This window comes from Columba livia, chromosome 9, assembly GCF_036013475.1.
Source record: "Columba livia isolate bColLiv1 breed racing homer chromosome 9, bColLiv1.pat.W.v2, whole genome shotgun sequence".
Lineage (NCBI taxonomy): Eukaryota > Metazoa > Chordata > Aves > Columbiformes > Columbidae > Columba > Columba livia.
Window position 1 is genome coordinate 4,346,460 of NC_088610.1, and position 16,452 is coordinate 4,362,911.

The 16,452-nt window shown below is 40.9% G+C and overlaps 1 protein-coding gene across 4 annotated transcripts in view; it reads left to right on the plus strand.

The window, feature by feature from the left end:
* Nucleotides 1-14,746, plus strand: part of LOC102096100 (multiple epidermal growth factor-like domains protein 6) — a 198,433-nt gene extending 183,687 nt beyond the window's left edge. For 3 of the 4 annotated variants that reach the window (XM_065073496.1, XM_065073494.1, XM_065073497.1), the window contains 8 exons: nucleotides 1,135-1,263; nucleotides 2,120-2,245; nucleotides 3,101-3,229; nucleotides 5,455-5,583; nucleotides 5,870-5,998; nucleotides 6,642-6,767; nucleotides 9,154-9,282; nucleotides 10,418-14,746. In XM_065073496.1, the coding sequence (XP_064929568.1) occupies nucleotides 1,135-1,263; nucleotides 2,120-2,245; nucleotides 3,101-3,229; nucleotides 5,455-5,583; nucleotides 5,870-5,998; nucleotides 6,642-6,767; nucleotides 9,154-9,282; nucleotides 10,418-10,497 (977 nt within the window). In that variant the 3' untranslated portion in view covers nucleotides 10,498-14,746. Of the gene's footprint in view, nucleotides 1-1,134; nucleotides 1,264-2,119; nucleotides 2,246-3,100; nucleotides 3,230-5,454; nucleotides 5,584-5,869; nucleotides 5,999-6,641; nucleotides 6,768-9,153; nucleotides 9,283-10,417 lie in introns of those variants that run through there. The other variant, XR_010474611.1, reaches the window with a different exon arrangement.
* The last annotated feature ends 1,706 nt before the right edge of the window (nucleotides 14,747-16,452 follow it).

The window sequence follows — 16,452 nt, forward strand, 5'->3', positions numbered from 1 at the left end:
AATATATATCCAACCAGATTTCCAAAGTAGCCGTAGACTTTCCTTCTGCCAGGGGAAGAGAAGGAAAGAAGGAGCAAAGAAATCACATGTAGAGGTAGTAGCACTAGTGTAACCATTCCATGATCATTACATTGCTCTAAAAGACAGAGGCATGTGCCTGGCAGCTCTGCCCGGCTCTTCTCCTCAGTTCCAACCTCCATCACTCTAAAGATTGTCTTGAAGACATGAGCCTAAACCTGGCAGATGCATTCACGTCTTCCTGATCTAGTGTTCAGTGTTCGTTGAACATTAGCTGTCAAAAAATAAATCAGAAGTACTCGCTACCACCTGGAAAACCTCTTCATGGACAGCTTGTTGCCATGTTAATACTGGCTGAGCAATCCATCCAAGCCTGATGTTTCTTCTGGCTATGAAAAAATACAGCTGTTTTATTTTGTTGTTTTTTTTTTTTTTCCACAGAGAATTTTCTGGCCTTACATTTAAATCATCTCTCTCCTGTTCCTATCTTCTGAGAAGGTGTCTCCTGAAATTTTGTGTTATTGTTGCGTCTTTCATCCACAGCCCACTAGCTGTGTCCAAGCAATGCCAACTCTGGTTTGGAATGAAAGAGTAGATTATAGACAAAAACCAACGTTCTCCAGCTGAAATATTTTTTAAATATGAGACCCACTATCTGTAACTTGTGAGCTAGAACAGCCACTAAAGGAGGCAGAGGTGGCTCACGGCTTCTCACCATCCCAGGGCCTCTTCATCTCTGCCATGGGAGGGAAATGGGAAACAGGCTGATTTGGAATAGAAATCTAGGAGGAAAACCTCTGAAGAGCTGAGCTTGGTTTTCTTGCTACCTACTGTCACATATGAGGAATGGAGGAGCGGGCAGAGCCAGGAACGGTGGGACCAGGCTCAGCAGCAGTTGGTCCGGCTGTCCAGGGGTTTGACACTGCAAGTCAGTGTTGCCTTCGCTGCTCGAGGCAACCATCTGCTTGTCAGTGCCCACTCCTGGCCCTCCAGAAGTGAATAGAGGTAGAAAACGAGCATCTAATTTTGGTTGAAAGAAACAAAGTGCTTATGACAAGAGATGGAATGGCCCCAGTAGCAACATAGCCTAATTGCTGTTTTGTTCTTTTGAAACAGGGTGTCCAAAAGGTACTTATGGATCAAACTGCCAAAAGCCCTGTAAATGCATGAATGGAGGCCACTGCGACCCTGTGTCAGGAACTTGTGATTGCGCGCCTGGTTTCATTGGAGCCGACTGCAGTAAAAGTAAGCCAGCGTTCACGTTCTGCTGCTTTCAAAAAACAGCAGAGAGAATAATCTACATAAGAGCCTGTCAGCAGAAAAACAGACAGATCCCAGCTACCTCCTCCTTGAATTGTAAATCAGGATTCCAGCTTTGTAAAAAATCTCTTGCAAAATATTTTTCCTCTCTTCTGCGTGCGTAGAAGCAAGGACACTCATCCCAGGATTACAACCTGCTTGCCCAAATTTATTTCTAGAGCCAGCTCAGCAGGAATTGCCCAAGTTCCTTCTTCCTGTCCAAAATTTCTAGGTTGAGAAATTATCTCAATATTTTGCTTCACACTACGCTGCCATTAGTTTCAATAAATGGGAAAAAGATCAAGTTTTGTCATGGCAAAACTGGTAAAGACTCCATGGCAACCCTACTTTTACTTTTCTGTTTCAGAGCTTAAGTGGGGGGCTCAATTTCTGTGCTATTTCCAAAGCTATGATCTCTATGAAGTTCTCTTCAGCTTTTTCACAGCAATGCTTTAATGTAGCTTTAATGTAGCCTGTAGCTTTGCTTTTCAGCATACCACAGCATCAATATTAAGGAAGGAAAGATGTCTGTAGCTGATATTTCAGTTGTACACTCACTTTTTTGGTAGGAAACCTATTAAATGTTCCATGTGACACTGTGGATCATATTTGTAACTTCAAGTAAAATTTAAGAGGAAGAAGCAACCATGTCTTTGGATGAGTTTTGCTCTCATAGTTGTTGCTTTGAAGCACATTAGCTGAGATAAAAATGAAACCAACTCTACCTGAATGGTCCTATGTTAAAAATGCAAACTGGCATTGGATATCACAGGTGTTTAACAAAAAGCTGTGTTTTCTTCAGCTTGCCCTGAAAACCGATATGGGAAGGACTGCATCCTGTTCTGTGCATGCGGTAAAGGTCAGTGTGACCCACGGACTGGCAAGTGTACATGTCCTCCCGGCCAAATGGGACCCAGCTGTCAGCAAGGTAACAAAGCAGGACCCGAGGTCATCTCGTCAGTCAGGACTTATAACAACCAGCAGATAAAACTCAGCACCAAACATTGTTTATAGCTGTGTTTCCCAACACCTTTGCTTGATAACATTGCAGTTTGCTGTATTCAGCCCCTGTCCCTCTCTGCTCCATCACCCTGCCTTTGTCCTCCCCCCATGTCCTGCCCACATCTCAGGGCTTTGCTCCACCACGCTCGGTGCTGGTGCATGGGTTTCTCCACAAAGCTGCTTTGAGAGACTGCAGTCCAAACAGAATGTAAAGATGGCGCAAAAAGGTAGTTTGTAGCACACAACACGAGCGGTGTGAGGGTGCTGTGGATGGGTGGGGCTACATTTAGAAGCAAATTACTTGAACTGAGAAACTGAAGGGAGAGGATTTGCTGAAGAGGAGGAGTTGAAAGATGGGACCAAAGGAGGAGAACAAGAGGAAGAAATGTGGAGTGAAGCCAAGTGAGGAGATATGGTGAGACAGAGAGTGTTTGACTGAAATTGCTAATAAGAATCACAGAATGGTTTGGGTTGTAAGGGACCTTCAAAGCTCATCCAGCTCAACCCCTGCCATGAGCAGGGACATCTTCACTAGCTCAGATTGCTCAGAGCTCCGTCCAGCCTGGCCTGGGATGTCTGCAGGGATGGGGCATCCACCACTTCTCTGGACAACCTGTTTTGATGTTTCATAAGTGTGGAATAGGGTCTCCTACAGCCCTTGTGAGACATCAGACACATGGGATACTCCACAGGGAGCATGTGTTTTGTACTTATTCCCTGTCACCTTCATCCTTTTTTGGGATGCTAATTCTTTTTTCCAAACTTTGTTAATTCTCTGTAGTGTGTCCCCAGGGACAATATGGCCCCAACTGCCACCTGACATGTACCTGTCAGAACGGTGGTATTTGTGACCACGTGGATGGCAACTGCACTTGCGGGCTCGGCTGGACAGGAAGATCGTGCGAGAAAGGTAATTTTCTGCTTTGATGACAGTGAACGTGTACAGTCAGGCAGGGTTTTGCAGTGTCTACAGACCCACAAAAGGGGACAGTTTTTCTTTAAGTAGACTCTCTCCCAGCTGCATTCACCTCTCTAGCTTCTCTCACACAGAACTGCCTCTAGTTAGAGCTTTAGGTCTTTTTTCAGACAGTTTGCTTGTGAGTCCTGCTCTCTAACTCTCACAAATTCCTTTTGCACTGACTCTTATTTCTTCTCCTGTCCAATTTTTGTGGTTTTTTGTTCATGGGAGGATTATTTTGTATCTTCTTTCATGTCCTCCTCTGAAGTCAGCAAAATCCGGCATTTCCCTCCTGTCTTGTTATTCTCTTTGCTTTGATATTAGACTGCAGTTGTACTTCCCGTGTATTGACTTCCTTGTTAGTACAGTTCTGACAACATCTGTCCAAAGCAATTGAGATTGTCTTGCTATCTCTCCCTTACTTCTCCATGACAGCTCTCCCATACACAAGACAAAGCACACTTGAACAGAATAAGCTCAGATTTCACTCCAAAAAACTTCCTGCCAATGCAGAGTAGTTTTTCCACATCTTTTTGTCCATTTCTCAAGAATCATTTGTTATTTCTGTGTTCCCACTTCTCTCTCCAGATAAAAGATAGTTGTGTAGTTATGAGCCTAAGTGTTCAGGAAACCATGAGTTTACTGATATGATGTCAAATAGTTAGTTCTGAGTTCACATTCAAGACAATGTCATTGTTACATCGTAACTGCCTTAGAGCAATCTCCCCAACACACTCTCAGGCCTTCCTTTACAGCCTTTCTGTCCCTAACATCTGTAGAGTATCCACCTCAAACTCCATGCATATCTTTACCAAGAACTGGTCTTTAAGAGGGGAATGTCCCTATATAAAAGTGTCTTATAAAAGTAATACTTCTTAGCAGAATTCTGTGCAATTATTTCACTTTGCACCTGACTCAGAAACCTGCTTCATATATACACGTGTGCAGAAAAGGAACAGGGAGAAAAGGAAAGATGCTGACTACATGGAGCCACTCACGACAGGAACATCACTGTGGGCACTAAAACACCCCCACTAAAAAAAGTACAGTTTACCAATAACTGGCTACCTTCGTGTTGCATATGCCACCTGTATTCATCTCTATTTGTCTGTTCCTTGAAACCTTTATGACCATCCATAGGGTGCATTTAAATTGCAGAGTCCCAGTAGGGTCATGGAGGTGTCACCACGTGGAGTAGTGGATGTAGTGGGTGTATCTTGCAGACATGCTTAGATAAAGCATCTCTGGTGTCAAGCATGTGGGCAGATACAGACACACATTGCATAAAGGACTGTGTGTTCTATCACTAGAAAGAGTTTCACTGTTTATCTTCCAACAGAGATAGCCAAGTTATTGGAAATTGAAGCCTTGATTTCCTCAGCAAGTGTGGCTTTGAGTGTGTTTTGACTAGAAATCAAAGGCAGCTAATCAGGCACCCTTTGTCTAGTGATTAGATATGATGTTCTTGAAAGGTCTTGTCTGACATTTGCAGAGTTATGAATTTGATTATTTGGACAGCCATGAGCATTTGAGTTGGTCTGCCCAGATTCAAATTATCACAGCAGTGGGAAGTTAACTTATGCAGAAATGGTGTCCAGGTTAATTATACTGGCACCGTCACTTTTGCATGACTTGACTTTCAGTAATTTGAGATGTGTTTAGTTCTGTAAAAGCAGATATCTCATTATACATGGAAAGTCTGTTGCTATGTGTGAAAGAGATCCTCCTGGTTTTATTAGGAATTGGAATAGTGTGAACTCCAATGATAACACAGAGTAGGAAAAGCTTTTTGTTTTCTTTCACACTTTCTAAGTGACTAAAAGAAAATATTTCTGTAGATATAGGAAAAAAATCAAACTATTGACTATGTAGCTTTGCAACACATGGTACAAGTTCAACATTGACTATACTTCGAGACAAACTTTAAAAGGTAGACTATAAAAAGTACAAGGAAATTTCTGTTTGAACATCTATGTAATACAAAAGATTTCTCATTGAAGTATGTAAGTACATCATAGTTGTGCAGAAATGCTGTGTCTTCATAACACACGCTCTCAAGCTATGGTACGGGCATCACATCTCAGCCGTACAAGCTATCACACAAGAGCTTTTCTGGGTGAAGACAGTGATAATTTTTTTCCTGTTTATGTGTTTTTCTGCCCGTCTCGTGCCAGCAGAATGTCTCCCGGGGAAGTACGGCTCCGGCTGTGCCTTGGACTGCTCGTGCCAGCACAACAGCACCTGCGACCGGTTCACGGGCTGTTGCCATTGCCCTGCGGGCTTCTACGGCCACTCCTGCCAGCACCGTGAGTGGAGACACCCTGGGTGTGGGTTTTCTGACACTGAGGGGACGTGGGGCTTCAGAACATCATGTAAACACCTCACCAGAGCGGTTAAAATGTTCAGGGTGTTGCAGGTCACCCAGCTGCTTCCAGATCTAACTCCCTACCTCTAATGTTAATACAAGTTTAAAAGTGTGTGGCACTATTAGAGTTAGCGCTCCCAGGGAACGTAGCTGAGAATACAGAGGATCTTAAAGAGGTACATGGTTTTTTTCATAAACCTTCCTCATTTTATACTTTCATTTTTCAGGGTGTCCCCTTGGATTCTATGGGCTAAGCTGTCTTCATGCCTGTGCCTGTAAAAATGGGGCGAGCTGTGATGCAGTGACAGGGCAGTGCATTTGTCCTTTGGGTTACCAAGGTGTCTACTGTGAGAAAGGTACTAGTACCCCTCTAATGTAAAAGAGAAAAATAAACAAAACCAAAATAGAGCTCAAAAAACCCCATGTCATTAGTCAAATCTTTATTGAGATCCACTTCTTCTATATTTTGAGTTTACGAATATCCTGAAACACTGGATTTGGGATTTGTTTACCTTTTATATAGCTGGGTGTTCTCATTTCCTTAAAAATTAACTAATCTGGTTCCGATTAATACGTTGAAAGTCCGGTCTCTGTGATGTCTTACAGCAATGAGTTCCACATGTTGTTTATTAAAAATAAGCTCTTTTTACTGATTTTTAAATTTGCTTCTAAAACTCCAAATAAGATTATTAAATAGGTGCATGTCAAACCTGTCGAGTGTTACGGAATGGCCTTCTAGAGAGTTCCTAATTAAAAATGAAAATAAGTGCCAGTTATGTTTCTGGGACAGATTTACAGATACCTTTGATAGGTAAGATTAGACGAACCCAACACAAGGAGAGTTTGTATAAATATTATGCCTATTCCACTAAGTTCGATTCTTCATTAAACTTGGCATTTACATTAGCTTCAGTGGAGAGTTTATGAGCTTTCCTCTGAGGCATCCTGGAAAAATCTGGCGATTCAAACGTGCATCTAAAAGAGCGTTCTTGCTGTCAGGCTGCGACGGGGGCTGGTTTGGAGAGAGGTGCCGACATCGATGTGACTGCGGAGGAGCTCCTTGTGATCCAGAAACTGGGAAGTGCCTGTGTCCACCTGGGAAGACTGGAGACAAATGTGACATTGGTAAGGATAATAATTTCTAAGGTCTGGACTATATATCATTAAGTCAATACGGCCTGTTGGTCCAAGCGTAACTATGAAAGGATGTTTGCTGGTATTCACGAACACATTGTTTGTAGCAAATTACTCTTAGGGGTCATCAACAGCTTCATCATCAGACTGTACCTCTTGATTTAATCAATATTTACATTGATACACTGATAGGAAAACTAGTTATGGGTCAGCTGGAAAATGTCATTTGCCTTGAGTTTTGGAGAACACACGCAGGGAAGAACTTACCAGGAAGCCCACAGCTTTGCAGATGGAGTGAGGGAGACTCCCGAGGGTACAAATGGGCCCGAATGGATCCGATTGCCGTGTATTTTGTCACACAGACGTTTGTGACCCTTTTCAGACCAATGAAAAAGTGTGTCCAGCTCTGAATTTGTTTCCCTGGCAGGATCCTTGTGGATTAGGATCACCGAGCTGCGGCGGCTCTGCCTGTTTCTGGAGTTCAGCAGTAGTTCAGGAACATTTAAGCCAAATAAAATCCCTCATTTGCAGCACGGGCACTTGAGCTGTGTGTCTGTGAAATGGTTGGCCCACAAGAGCAGAATTATTTTGTAACAAGGGTATAAAAATAGGTGAGAAAATTCTCCTGTAGGGTAATTTAATCCCACCGCTGTGCCCTGATGAGATGGCTGCAGGTATGAGAGGCAGCAACGGCAGACCAGATTCTTGAACCGGACTCTGATCACAGTTATGATGGAATAAATTTAGGGTAATCACTGGAGTAAAGGGAATTGCAGTGGTTTAAACAAGTGGAAGAAGAGATTTGTGATCCTAATGCTATGGCAAACAAGATAAAAGGTGTGAACATCCATGTGCTGCAATTGGAGGTTCACACCAGGAACCATAATCCTCCTGAGCCCCTGAATCACAGTTGGGGAATATTATTTCTCCTTTTGTTCTAGGATAGGGCAGGAAACGGCTTTAAACAGCCTTTTATTAATGCAAAGTAATTGCTGGGAGCTTAAGTGGTAGTGCGACCTGCAAAACTAAAATGGAAAATGATTTGCTTCCCTGTCCGTGCTGTCCTGTGGCCAGAAACCAAAGCCACCCAGTCTGCAGGGCTGGTCCCATGGGGCCATTGGCCACCCCCACGTGCCGCTGGCAGCCAGGGGCCTTTCCAAGGAAATTTTAGGCAGAAGTGGAACGCAAGGGGGAAGCTTAGCACCAAAAATGTGAACCGAGGTTTCACTTCTTGCAAAACTCTAGGAGTCATTTTTGTTTTTCTTAAATCAGCTCGGGTAGCCCCCGTCCGTGAAAAGCTGTTATGGGGTAGGTTTTATTTGCATTTTTATTTTCAATTAGGCTCAGTTCATCTGTGATATAACTGTGAGCAGCTGCGACTGTGCAGCAGCCATAAAGATAAAAGGCCTGATTTTAATTTGAACTCTGGTAAAGCACCCATTAAACAGGCAAAATGTTAATTAAAAAAAAAAAAAAAAGAGAGTGAATATAACAGATTTTATGGGCGCTCTTTTTCTGTAGTAAATTAACATTGCAGACCTTCAAACAGATGTCTTAAATACACATTGTTATTAACATGAAAATGTGGTATTACATAAATTAAAATCAGGTCCAGAGGTGTTTGAGGAGACCTTTTCTCATAACATTTCCTAATTGAAAAGGCCAAGCTCTGGGCGCACGGGGAGGGTTCTCCCACGTGTTGGGGCCGCAGCTGATGTTGGGCTCAGCAGCTCTTTTATTTACCTAATGGTGCTCGTGTGAGAAAGCAAGCGCCTCGATTATTTACAGTGTTTTCTAGCGAGGTGACGGAGAGAGGGCTATTGTTTACCGTGCATTTAGCACCCTGCCTTGAGACCTGCTGCTAACTTTTCCTTCATGCCTTTACTCTGACTGCATAAAAAAAAAATTCAATAAGGATTTATCAGCCTAGGTACGAAATGTATTTGTATTTGGAAGCGAGACATTTTGTGAGTTTAATTTGAGTATACACATAAGAGTGTATATAAAATGGATTAATTTTCAATTAAGGTGAAGGCTCTTTGGCGCACAGAGCAGTGCAGTGGAGGGCTGCCGGAGATAGTGTGGATCCAGGATGCTGACAGGAACTTTCCTGAGCAAATCCCAAAATCTTGTCTTTTGGGCTTTCAACCCCCGATATTACACCAGACATGATTTCCATTCTGGGAACTCCTTTAGGACAGCTGGGCTACAGTTTGGCCAGACCGTGCGGTAGATGGAACTTCAAGATTGCAAGGCATTCCAAAACGTCATGTTTTAATGTGAACAGATGTAGGTTTCGAAGCAGCTTCCTGATGCCAGAGAACAGGGAGACTGTGAGGGAGCGTTCACCTTCATCTAAATGCTTCTGTCCTTCCAGAATGCAGGTCGGACCGGTACGGCCCTGACTGCTCCTTGCAATGCCAGTGTGCCAGCAAATCCCAGTGCAATCCCTACAATGGGAACTGCGTCTGTCCAGCCACGTGGATGGGGCCAACCTGCAGAGAAGGTAACGCCAGCTGGAGATGCGCAGGTTTTCTTAGTAGAAGGAATCATGCATGGAACCAGGTTCCATCTAAACACGAGGAAAAACTTCTTTACCTGGAGGGTGACAGCACTGGAACAGGCTGCTCAGAGAGGTTGTGGAGTCTCCTTCTCTGGAGACATTCAAGACCTGCTGGACACATTCTTGTGCAATCTATGCCAGGTGTACCTGCTTTAGCAGGTGGGTTGGACTAGATGATCTCCAGAGGCCCCTTCCAACCTCAACCATTCTGTGATTCTGTGAAGTTATTCTGCACATCCATCTGGTGAAAATCTCAGAGCCTGTGATAGCAACAGCTTTGCTTGAAACGGTTGTGTTGGTATGTGCTGACCTCCCAAGGGTCCAGGTGCCTGATGGTGCAAATGTCAGGGGACACTGCAAAGGCCAGGAGTCTTTCCATATGGTTGGGAGGTCTTGGCCAAGCTGAACTGACTCAGTGCAGTGATTTCCTTCAGAGCAGGCTGTGGAGATCTCACACAGCTCAAGGATTCCCATGGCTTTCTCCAGCACAGCTGTGCTGGAGAGCTGTGCGTTCTTCTAAGCCTGCCACTGTGGAATCTTGCCCTGAAAGAGTTGATATCCACAGCCTCTGTTAGACAAATAAAGAGGTTTACTTGCTGTGCATGTGATCACATTTGCTTACTTTTTGTAGAAGTGTCAGGTTTTGAAGAGCATGGTGACACGCAAGAAGCCAGATAAGTAGATAAAATATTGGAAAATACATTTGGATTGATCTGTGAGGGTACTAAAGAGCTCGTTGCACTATCACAAAAGGGGCTTGGGTTTGTTGCTTTTTTTTTTAGTTTAGACAATTTCTTAATGAGATGTAGTAACGAGTGACAGTTTTGTCCCACTTGAAGTCTAATCACAAGTGGCTTGATGGTCAGATCATACAATTCTGCATCCAGTTTAGGAAATGCCTTCCATTTGAGAGATGTTTTATTGTTCTGCCTGCTCTCTGCCTCTGTGAGGAAGCCAGTGCAACTCAGTCCTCTACCTTATTTTTACTCAATTATTTAAGTGTAAATTGTATGATCTGTATAATATTTCAGTATTATGCTATATAGACCTGAAACTGTGTTTCTACTTAATTCTCTAGGTGGCCCTCCAAAGCTTCCTTTTTATGAAGAACAAACCCAAGAAAGAGAGAATATTTTTCCAAGAGCTCTACAACAGTAACATTTGGACTAATAAATGAACTGTTTTATATGCACAGACGGTATTTGAATTTGGATATGAAAACAGTTATTCAATTCAGCTTGAATTGTACTGAAGTATTCACACTTCTTATGGAAGACTACAGAGGCCATTTAGTAGCTGGATCCTTTTAAAAAGTTGAATCTGTTTCATGTATTTATTCCTAACCTCTTACCCCTCCAGTAATCTGCTTGGGACATTCTTTCTGATATATAATATTATTAATTGTTTGAAAGCTTGGACATGTATTTAGCAAAACCAGCTCCAAAGAGCAGCAGGATAAGAAGTAAGTAACATATCAACTTGCTCTGAGCCACACCACTTATAAGTGACTTTTGAAACCCGCTTGACAACCAGCATGAAGTTTAATGAGTTTCAAGGATTATGAAGCCAATATGGATCCACTGCAAAATCACATTGCACAAAAATTAGTGACATTCACCAAATTAATTCCTCTTTGGGTGTTCTAGAAAAGCATCCAATCTGATTTTAAACTTGCACCTGAAGAAGAATCTACCACAGTCCTCAATAAGTTGTTGATAATTTAAGAGTATGTATCACATTTCTAGTGTGGATTGATTGATCAGAAGGTCTCCATCTATATGTTGTTACATCTGAGTCCCTTCCAAAGAGCAGGATATCATCTGACAGGCTCTTCTGGCTTTCTGCATTCTCCCATCCTGTCAGTTGAATTCTTCAGTGGTTTGTCAAGTCAAACTGTGCAACAGTTCTTGTGAAACGGTACCTTCTAACACAGAAGAGTTTTCTCTTGGATAGAGAAAGCAGAGAGTAAGCAAAGCTGGATGCTTAAAGATAATCTCTGTGTTCTTTATGTAAGGGATACAATGTGCCTTTACTGCACAATAGTGTGTCTAAGCTTCAAAAAGTCCTGACACCATTCAACAGCTGCTGTTGGTCACTTAATAGAAAAAAGATATTTTGGTGCTATTTTGCCTGTTTAGACAGGTTGTTCTTAAATATAGGACTAAATCACTATAAAGAAATACTCTTCTCTATTTTAATATTCTGAATTAACCAAACTAAAAGATTTCAAAAGTGCCTCTTTATACCTCTCTTTACGTTAGGAGTTACAAAACCTATGTAGTAACCTCTTGAGTCTGACTATATCAAAAGTGCACTTATTAAAGGACAGCAGGACCATGGATCAGTAAACATGGTCATACAGGCAGTTCCAGGTCTTGTGTTCACGCTGCCATTCACACACCATAACAGATTACAACTCTGCAAGAGAAGATTTTTGTCACAGAAGAGACAAAGTGACAATAATTGGTGCTAACTTGTGATTTGTAAAGATGTTGTTTGTTGTTACGGTTGGATAATGAGTAGAGGAAGCACCAGTTCTACCCCTGGTGACAGCTGGGGTCAGTAACTGTCCAGTAAAAGTGCCACTTGCTCACCTGGGAGTTTAGTTCGAACTGTGATCTGTTGGAAGCAATACATGTTTGACAGGTATTTTTCAAGCTTCATGGAAGTCTTATTGTTGATATTTGTCACTTTGTAGGTATTGACAATCATCCTAACCACAGTGAAGACATTGGTGAATTTTTCAGAATTAATTAACCAACTGTGCTTTTAGCCAGAAAATCAAAGGCGCTGGTGCTGATCTCTTGTAATTTCTTCTTTCGATCTCTTTGAATGTCGCTGGAAAATTTACTTGATGTAAATGTGACAAAATTGTTGTCCCCAAGCTAGTCGGACATGTGTGGCTGTCAGCAGTGCTTTACTGCCGGCTGTGACATTCTAAGTGCTCTTTTGGGGATGTACTGGCCTGGGTCTGAGCCTACAATTATGTGAATTTGGGGCAATTTCAGTGAACTGAAACTGATAAGGTAAATCTTGTGTGAGACAATTAGACGTAATCTTAGCAACTGCTGGAGAAGAACGACCCAGGTTAAGCAGTTGAAATATTTTGATCTTAATTATGTATTTGCTGCAGAGCCAAACTACAGTAGTGATACAAACATCTCATGATATTCAAGATTTTTCATAGAATCGTAGGGAAAATGGCCCATGTCTGATATGGTTACTCAGCAGCTAATGCATTAAACCCAAGAAATTACATTTTGCTGTTTGACAGCAGTTTATAAAATGTACTGGGTTTTTTCTTATCTATGTATACTGATACGTGATTAGAGCAGCTAATCAAAGGGGAAACCTTTCTCAAGCCATATTATTTACACCTGTGTATACTTGTTTACATTTTCCGCAGTACCTTGATAATAGAATTGTAAATATGTAGTATACGTGAAATAAAAAATTTTTGTATGAAGTATTTTTAAAGAATGTCACAATTTTAGGTACATGATGAAACACATGTTTTAAGTGACTGATACTGAGCCTGTGCCAATGAATTAGAGGCCAAAGCAGATCTGCCTGGGAAATAGTTCAGCAAACTTTATTTAAAATCAGAAAATGCCAATTCATACAAAACTATTCACATGCAAAAGTGGTTTTTTTTTTTTTTTTATTCATTCCTTCTTCAGAATACTCCTTAGCTTCTTTATGTTATTGCCTTGGGGAAAGAAGTTCACTTCAGTGCCATTAAATAGATTGTTCTCATTTGGGGCTTAATATTAAAAGGTTACTGTTTATGGGGTAGTTTTGAATGTCTTTTCTTGCTTCTCCATTTGTGAAGGTTTTCATTTTTTTCACAAGGCAGCAAAAATGTTTACAGGATGTTGTTCTCTAGAAAAAGAGCCCAAACTTTACATCATTAGCTATTAATTAAGTTTACTTGCTTGTGATGTCATTAATATGTTTTGTTGCTCTCCTTACAGCAGATTAACAAATTTACCTAATTCTGTGCCTACAAAATAGTCTTTGTTAGACAGCACTTAGTTTTGAATGGAAAAGCTACTAAATTAGCTTTTCCATAGCTTCATTTTGCGGCAAGTGATTTTAATTACTAGTAAAATAATATAACTATTTTTGTTTGCTTCATCAGATTCCAGTGAAAAAATGTCAGGCTGATACTGTCCTGAACACAGCACTGGAGCTTGTTGAAAATAAAAGTGAAAACTTGAGTGGAAATGGTTTTTATATTTAAATTTATGTCCATCTTCCACTTGGTAAATGCCTTTCTTGGCTCTCCATTTCCCAGAGGGCTGAAGTTAATTATGCTTTCTTGAAAGGGGCGCTGTGTGTATTCCACTGTAACACACTTGCATTCACAGATAACTCCTTTCTGAAAGACATTTAAATGGTCTTGACCGTGCAGTTTCTGTGCCAAGTCCCACTCTCTTACCTTGTTGTGTATTCCAGATAAGTTCAGTTTGAGAAGAGTGGAAATGAGTTGAGTGTAACTCAGTGGGTCCTGTAGAATCTTACTCAATGTGAATTCATGAAACCAGAACAACATGTTTTAAGTTAAACTTCAGTATTTATAACACTATCCTCACAGGAAAACAATCAGAATTTTAAAAATTCCCCGCTTCTCCTGCCAAAAATTATTATTCTACTTTCATCCTTTTTATGTTGAAGAACTGTAGCTATTAAAGTTTGCCCAGATTTCTTGCCAACCATATTATTTTGATTGGCTGCAGATTTCTGTTTGTGTAAGTAATAACCATCTTAGCATCAGGAGTTGCCAACGGGACAAACATGGAAATTATACCTTTGTGTCCTTCCCAGAAGAGCCAAAGACACATTTTGGAGCCATCGTGGCTTCATACTATTGATCTAACAGTGATAAATAATGTTTCTGGTAGAGCTTAGCTTCTTACCAGAGCAGAGACAAGCTTAGGAAGGGTCCTTGAGAGAACTGGTGGACTAAGAAACCTCCATCCTTCTATCCCTATGTTAATTTTTTATATAAACTTTGTCCACAAACCTTCTCAGACCCCAGTTTTGAAGGACTTTTCCTGCCCGTTGACGTGGGGTTGACTACAGCACCTCCATGCACAAGCTGCAACTGTGCCCGGTAATTCTTTTGCAGGGTCAAAGCTTTAAATTCTAACACAGTGTAAAGCAATTTCCAGTGGTAAGCAATGAATCTTGAACCTGTAGAACATAAATTGTTTATTCTGTTATTTTATTACTTTTAATAAGCTCTTGCATAGCAATATTATTTCTTTGTGAATTTATAGCCCCCCCCCCTTCAAAGAATATGTGGGATGTATCTCAAAACTGTACTGTACTTTCTGTTGTACACCTATCCTAGTGAAAGGATGCTGATTTTTTTATATATATATAAACATGCCATTAAAACTTATTCTTGTTTTCTCCTTATTGATAGTCTTAAAGCAACAGGCTTATGTTATGGCTGAAATTTTACTCTGTTAAACTAATTCACATTCAGAACAAACACATTGAAATCACACCTGCTTTTAGTAGTTTGTATAGAATAAATAATGGCCTATGCATAAATGGGTTTATATATGATCCCAGACCAGAGCAACTTGTCCAGTGACCAAGCCTGATAAATAGAGGTTTCTGGCATGCAGGCTCCAGAGTATTACAAATATTCAAAACACAGCATAAATCTTCCTGGAAGGGGATGGTTATGAAGTGTAACATTTCTGGAAGACTTGGGCAAGAAAGCACTTTGAAGGCATTTGAAACCGCACACCTGCGGGCTTCCATCATCCCTCTTGGACACTTCCCAGAGCCTAATATCGAACAAATCGCCCAGTTCACCTTCAGGGTATTGTCTTCTCATGTTGGCAGGAGCTAAAGGAACACATGTGCCTGTTTAATGCCAAATAATGCAATAAGTATATGCTGGTTAATTGGAAGTAGCGTGCTAAATTGAATTCAAAATGTGTAACAAAGAGGGGACAGTATATCAAGCTGTCAGAGAACAAGTGGGCAGATATGGCTAGCTGGCTTCTGGGAGAACAGCTCTACAGGCTTGGGCTTATATTTTAGAGAAAATGTTTTAAATTGAGCTCCGTAGTACTGCAGAACTTTGTCATATGTGTTTTACTTCATTTTTCATACAGTCGTCAACAAGGAGTAGAATAATGATGTTCATTTGGTTTGTCATCTTTTTAACGTATGTTCTAAAGATAGCTCTGTAATCATTGCAACTTATGCAATAATTCCTTTATTAGAAGCAATATTTAGACTATTCAAAGAAATTGTTAATGTTGTTGCAGTAACCTTTCAGTCCCAGTGATTGCTGTTAAGAGCTAATCAAAAAGCAGACATAGTAGTTTAATATTCTCAACCTGTACAGAGTTAGCATTGGTCTATGCCTTAAACCTTTCAAAAAGCCATTTCTTTGCAGCACTTGAAATGTTCGCTTATGTCTGTAGTAGATATATGACACCAGAATAAGAGTGATCCAGAAAACACTGCTCTGTGGTATGGTCCCTTTAGCATCTTCGGACACTATTAAACTGATCTGTAGCCAGAACTGCTTATATCTTATTTTACTCAGCACTAAAAGTCCACAGGGTGATAACAGAGTATTTTGTATGCACACAGTAAAAAAGAAAAAATAACTGTCCAAAGCCCATAAATGATTTAAAAATGACTTAAAAGTGTGTGATATCACGCTACTTTGTTGATTCCTTCAAGTATGGTAGTTAAAAAATACAGCGCAGTTGTGTTGTTTTATATATGAATAAAGATGTCAGCAAGTAGTCATCTAACTGTCCATGCCATTTGGCAGTATCTAGCTTCCTTTTCAGTAATAGCCCAATAAATCTTTATCTTTTAGTAAGCTGATGACAGGGAAACATCTTGAGAAGCTGCATGTGGTGTAGATATTATTGTTAATGTTTAAAATGCTTCATGCCACCATCTACTGGGGTTTTTTTCCAGTCCAGATGTAACATCTTGGCTTAAGGCATGTGTTCATGTCTCCCTCTAGTGACTCCAGGGGTCTAATGATGATTAAACCAATTAATTATTGTAAGGTCTGTGATTTCTTGGTGTAAGAGATCAAAGAGTTAGGTTTGCTGCTCTTGCCTA